A 6,766-nucleotide genomic window follows, 5' to 3' on the forward strand; every position below is an offset into this window, starting at 1 on the left:
TGTCCATTTATCTTCAACAACTTGATAAATAAGTGTGCTAAAAGCTGATAAGCAATACAAGCCACTTTGTGTTTTTGACGGTTGAGTATACACGCTATTTACTCAACTATCTCCTCAATATATGATCAGCAACCATAAACATGATAAGCAATCTATCCTAAATACATAGCCACTCAATTAAGGTAATAAATCAGAATAAGAATTTATATTCATATCTAACTCATAATCAATGCCAAGTATATATAAAGAGCAAAATGGAAAACCATAAAAAACAAACACAAAAATAAAATGCATCTTGCCTGTTGTTGTTCCTCTTTCATTTTCCTTAATAAGTTGCTGCACGGTTGGGTTTGTCGAGCAAAACTAGACTCTTTACATAAGAACCAACGAAAGTATAGTTACATGCAGAAATCGGAAGATCTTTACACTCTTGTGTCTCGAGGTCTTGTGAGACGAACGGTTGTTCACCTAATTCCACTACAACCTCACCACTCTTCCTAAAACCTTTGGCACTGGGTTTGAACCCGTAACCCACATCTTCTATGTCCTTGATAGCTTGATCCAAGAGACCTATATGAGGAAAAATCACAATTTTGGTCCATGAAGATGCATCTTTATACCTTTTCATCAGCCATACATTCAAACAGAGACCACGACCCCCATGAATCAGGCCAAGGGAATTCCCATATGCTGAAATAAAGGGATAAATGAAAGACTCATTTCCATAATCTTTTTCATCCGAAAGTATAGGCAGTGTTATCTCGCGGAAAACCATGTCCCCCAAATCGAGCACCGTAATAAAGTTGCGATATTTAAAGTAATTAATTCTCCTCAAAGCAACCCAATGCAGAGCGCCATTAACAAAAGGCATAGGGTCACGAGGATGTACAGCACCAGGCAAAGCAGTTGTAACCATACTCCATTCACCTGTGGCAAGTGAGTAAACCTCAACCTTTGGTGGAGACACACAGTCGCTTCTCCTCCACACATCCACAACTGTCACAACCCTCACCACCTTATAGTCATTAGTTTTGGAATCAAATCCAAGCCCAGTAGCCGCATCGTACCCATACCCATCCTCCTCGTGATAGCCCTGATAGGTGATACTGGGTGTAGGAAGTTCCACAAACATTCTAACACAAGGGTTCCAGAGAATAATTCTGCCCAATAAACCATCATCCTCAACACAGACAAGGCCATTACAAGTACCAACCACCCTAAATATTGGTGTACGGCCTAGAGTATGAAAAGGGAAGTCAAACCTGGCATGTTCATTGAAATCTTGGTTGTCACAATACAATTTGTAGACTTCTTTTTCATCGGTGTCCCTAACTAGGTAATCTAGGTAGGGCCGTTTCAGGCGGCCGTCAGAGCAGAACCTGAAGAGGAGGAGGGGTTGGTTGTGGTTGGAAAGCTTAAGATGAGCAGAAATGAAGTCAGGGTTTCGGATGAGGGATCTCCATGTTTTGCAGACAGAGGTGAACTTTACAATGGATTTTGTAGGTAGGCGTAAGAGAATATTGGGTAGGATTTCGGAAGGTAGAAAGTCATTCATCGCTACTTCTTCTTCTTTAGTGAATAATGATTTGGAGACTTTAGCTGGTAAGTTGTCTAACATTGTTCTCTGCTTCCTTCAAACCCTTCAAAAAAACAAAATGGGAAAAATACTATTGTTTACAAAACCCCCCACTGCTCAACAGGAAAATCATTATACCCAAACTCTACCTACTGAAAACCCAGTAAAAGATATTAAGAACCCACAAAATCTCACTGAAATTTAACCCAAACAACACAAAGCAGAGAAAAAAAAAAAAAAAAAAAAAGAAAGACAGAAACAGAGTGAACAAAATACAGAGAGAGAGAGCCAAGGAGACTAACCTGAGCTGAGATGATCTGGACAGAACAGCCTTCGTTTGGATAGTGCTGAAAAGCACGCGCCTGCGTTTTTTTTTTTTTGGTTAGAAGAGCGTTCACGTGCACGTGCACTGTTTACGCGTCCGTAAACCACCAACCCATTTTTTTCTTTTTTAATTTTCATTAAAAATGGATTTTGCGGAATTATGTACACATTTAAAAACGAGTTTTACGATGTTATTTATATATTTAAAAATTATTTTGTTATAGTATTTTCAAGAAAATAAGCGATATTTAAACACATCATTGATGAAAAGTACTACGTCTCCATTTTATATTTTTTTTTGGGAAGAGCGTTTCACATGCACTGTAGGTCCCGTGCAAGAAGAGAAAGTAAAGTTATGTTTTTCCAGTTGGTTTCGTGCACTATTCACAGGACCCACAAGTACTTTATTAAAAAAAAATTAAAACTAGGTCTTACAGTACTATTCACACATTTAAAAATTATTTTGCTATAGTGTTTTCAGCAAAATAAGCGATATCCAAACACACCATTGATGAAAAGCACTGTGTTTGCATTTCACATTTTTTTTGGGAAGAGCGTTTCATGTGCACTGTGGGTCCCGTATAGGAAGAGAAAGTAAAATTATGTTTTTCCAATTAGCCCCGTGCATTGTTCAAGAGACCCGCAAGTACTTTATTAAAAAAAAAAAAAACTTTAAAACTAGGTCTTATAGTATTATTCACACATTTAAAAATTATTTTACTACAATATTTTCAATTTTCAATAAAATAAGTGGTATGTTTAGATACCGCTTATTTTGCTGAAAACTTTCTCCACCTTTCTCATGAACACACTGAAGAACCTCGGATTAGGATCCGATTCACCCAAATCATTGATAAATTTTTTTTTTACTTTTCACTTTTTTAACTTTAACTTTTTATTTCTTTTAATTTTTTTCTTAACTTTTTTGAATCAATGGTTGAGATTAAAAGTTACTTTTTGTAACTATCAATCTCAACCATTTATAAGAATTGCATCAAGTGTAATACCCTAGGTATTGCACCTGATCTCAATCTGAAGAACCTCTGATCTCCCTCTCGTGGGCTTTGTTAGTGCAAACTGCAAAGCCTGTCTTAATTCAAACAAGTCACACGTAAAGGTCCCACCGATCTCAGAATAAGTATCCTCTGAAGAAGTTTCATGGCCAAGATTGAGAGTGGAAATGAATTCAATGGTTTAGGATCTTCTGGGGAAGACTTAAATTAATGCTAGCTAAGAGCATTCCCATCAACTCTTTTATAAAAAATGTCATTTTGACACACCAAAAGCCTACTTTATTATTTTATCACATCATTTTACAATATTTCATTCATCACATGTTTTCTTCTTCAATTCTATACATTAAAATAATATTTACAACACATTAAAATAATATATTAACTCCTCTCATCATCAACAACAACAACAACAGCACAACCACTATTGCTGCAACAATAGCCACCAACAACCACTGCTGCAACAACACCGACAGCTACCACTAGCACAAACCCACATCCACCAACACCACCTTATAAATAAATAAAAAACCACAACCAGGAAAAAAAAAATCTACAACAACCCAAAAAATAACCACCACAACCATGGGTTGCTGTGGCTGTATTAGTGGTCGGGTTCGTGGGTCATGGCTAGGCGACAGCTTGGTGAGGTCTGCTACTTGGTGAGATCGGCGGCGGCTTGGTGAGGTCTGCTACTTAGTGAGACCGGTGGCAGCACAATATAGACCTTATAGAATTCAGGAAATGAAAGAAGCCTAGATAGTCCAATATCAAAATTAATCAAAAACCCCACATACCCAAAATGAGAAAACCAATGGAAACAAACAATCAAACACAAAACACAACAAAATAGCAGAGCAAAGTGGATGAAGATTGAACCCACGATTGTGGAGCGCAGACATGGACATTGGTGAGATCGGCGACAGATGAGGATAACGGTGTGCTCTAAAGGAAGGAAGAAAGGAGAAGTTGAGAGTGAGAATGAGTGAGGAAGAGAGACTCAGGCAAATGGGAGAGAGAAAAGTAAGAATAATAAAAAAAAAAGAATAAAGTGACGAAACAGGAGAGAAAAAAGAGAATAAAAAAATAATAAAATAATAAAATTTTTACAATTGTTGTCCACCAACCATAACTTGCCACATGGGCGAGTCGTGGCACTAGACTTATTCAATGACAATTCTCATGGCTTGTTATTTTTGTGATAATTATTATTGGAAATGACATAACTTGGAATGTGAAATTATATGAGCATTATGAGCACCAGCAGCTTCATTGCAGAGCTATGGGCATTAAGCATTAGTATTGGATCTCTCATATGCCATACCTAGGTGAAATTTAGCGATAGAGCCTTAAAAAACCATGTTACCTGGTCTTGCAATTGCAAAAAAATTTGCAATTATGCTACAGTGCCATCCTAAATGTAGGATGGCATGTAACAAAAATTGTATAATGTTTATTATATTTTATTGGGTAGGATGGCTCTATAGCACTGTAGAATTTAGGGCTGTCCATAGGTCGAGCGGATTGAGTTTTTGCCCAACTTGCAACCGACCCGTACAAGATCGAGTGGGTGATTTTTGAACCCATAATCGACCTATAATAGTAACGGATTTGTCGGTTCGGGTTGTCGGCGGGTGGTTGTCGGTTTCGGATGAACTCGATAATCACCAGAATCCATCGAAACGCGGCGAGATCTCACCAGATCCGGTGAGATCTCGTCGGATCCAATGAGATTTCTGCCAAATCGTGATGAGAAATAACTGGCTTGGCCAAATTTTGTGTTTATTGTGCTAGAAATCGATGGATTTAAGTGAAAAAAGTGGCCAGAATTTGGAAAAAATGGCCGGATTTTAATGGAATTTGGGTGAGTCGAGTTTCACGGATTTTAGAGGAAGAGATCCGAAACCTGACCTGCTAGCGTCGGGTTTTGGAGTTGGGACCTAAGTCCAACCGCCAGAGCCATCGGATTGGGTGGTTTTGGATCGGATCCAGGCGGGTTGGGCGGGCGGGTGGTTGATTTGGATAGCCCTAGTAGGATGGCACTGTAACACTATAGTAAGCTTGAATTATATTATTTTATTGGGTAGTATATATTATTTTAATGAATTGAATAGGAAAATAAAAGTTGAGATGTTAGGTATGTTGTAAAATGGTATAGTATAAATGATGAAGTAGCTTTTGAGATGGTGAAATAAAATTTTTTGTAAAAATCAGATGTGAATGCTTGAAATGGCCTAATCTTGGCTAAAGAGCTTGGGGTGAATAATCTGATTGTGGAGCTTGATGCATTAAGTGTTGTGATACTCGTGAATAATAACTCTTCAAATTTGTTGATGGAACCTTTACTAACTGATTGTAGGAACCTATCGAGGACGTTTCCCAACAAGTGGATAATTCACACCTACCGTGAAGCTAACCAATGCGTAAATGCTCTGGCCAGACTAGGAGCAAGTTCACTGTCATTTTTTGTTGTCTTTTTGAACCCATTGCCTGTAGTGGATAGTATCCTGGCTTTTGATAAAGCAAACTTGTATTTGTAACAGACTTGTTAATTCCTAATTTTATGCATCAATCATGGTTTACCAAAAAAAAAAAAAAAAAACAGAAATTATATGAACTCTCTTGACTCTTGAGAATTTTAAAAGAGTTGCTAGTTTTGTAATTTTGTTTTGAAAATGAATTATTTCTACGTATGATTGGCTAATTAGCCTAATTTAACTTTCTTTGCTTCAGCTGTATCATCATCTCCTGTTTTGCTGCATGATTGGCTTAATCATCTTCAACTTGGATCTTTTCAATTGTTGCAAACAAAAATGGCAAAAACAATAATCGTATACAGTGGTTACGACAATGTGCTTAAACAAGCTTATTTAATGCATCAGAATTTGGGAACTCTTGTCAATGCACTCCATACACAAATTGCAGAAAAAATTTGCTTTAAAAAGAAAAAAGAGAATTTCGAAAGAATTGAAACTAGGAAGTAATAATGATGCAACCAAAAGTAAAATACTTCTGCGATAGATTCATAAGTCAAATGCTTCATTTGAAATCTGTTAAGAACTAGACTTTTATCTAGTAAAAAAATTTAGTCAAATTCAAGGTGACTACAATGCATTTGATTTAAAAATACAGCTGATATTAGTTCAATACAACTGAATTATTTTAACCAACTAATAAATTAACAAATTCAGAAAATCTCTCATTTTTAGGAAGCCTTAATTACAAATTCTATCACTTTTTTTTTGGCTCAATAAATGATTTTATTAGAAGAAGACGAAAAAAAAAAAAAACATAACAAATACAAGGACAAGAGCCAAAAGGGACTAGCACATCTCACTTTTTAACAAAAACCCAAGAGGCTATGGAGGAGATGGGAATAGACCCAGGCATTACAAGATGCTGCCCAATAAGTAAGATTAGTTGAACCTTTCATGGATTTTCAACTTCAAAAGAACTTTCCAATGTGATGAAGAGAGAGGCCCAATTGATAAAATAAAAATAAAAATAAATAAAACTTGCATTGTGATCAGTCAAGTTTGCAGATTTTGTAGAAAATTTCCCACTAGAATATGGAACCAATATCAAGTGATCTGCATAATTTAATCTTTTGAATATTTATCATATTTATTGATTTTTAAAGGCCTATATATGTAATTTCATTTTCTTTTTTTGAGAAAAACAATAGAAATATTTGTAATTTCTAATACCTCTTTTGTTTGTATTTTTTAGCTAAAAATGAAAGAGTTTAATAGAATAAAATTTCATACTTTTCAGCCTAGAAAATAACAAAAAAAATGAATTTTTGAGCCAAAAATTGAAATTGCTACATACAATACAAAAAAAAAAAAAAAAA

The 6,766-nt window shown here is 35.9% G+C and overlaps 1 protein-coding gene across 2 annotated transcripts in view; it reads right to left on the bottom strand.

The window, feature by feature from the left end:
* LOC136061478 (putative F-box protein At2g02030) overlaps positions 1-6,766 on the bottom strand; it is a 33,585-nt gene that overhangs the window by 1,368 nt on the left and 25,451 nt on the right. Inside the window, exons 1-2 of one of the 2 annotated variants that reach the window (XM_065771002.1) lie at positions 1,879-1,974; positions 300-1,640 (exon numbers count right to left, since the gene is read on the bottom strand). In XM_065771002.1, coding sequence (XP_065627074.1) covers positions 326-1,618 — 1,293 coding nt within the window. In that variant the 5' untranslated portion in view covers positions 1,619-1,640; positions 1,879-1,974 and the 3' untranslated portion in view covers positions 300-325. Of the gene's footprint in view, positions 1-299; positions 1,641-1,878; positions 1,975-6,766 lie in introns of those variants that run through there. The other variant, XM_065771003.1, reaches the window with a different exon arrangement.

The sequence above is a fragment of the Quercus suber genome, unplaced genomic scaffold (genome assembly GCF_002906115.3).
Source record: "Quercus suber isolate HL8 unplaced genomic scaffold, Cork oak 2.0 scaffold_38, whole genome shotgun sequence".
Taxonomy (NCBI): Eukaryota; Viridiplantae; Streptophyta; class Magnoliopsida; order Fagales; family Fagaceae; genus Quercus; species Quercus suber.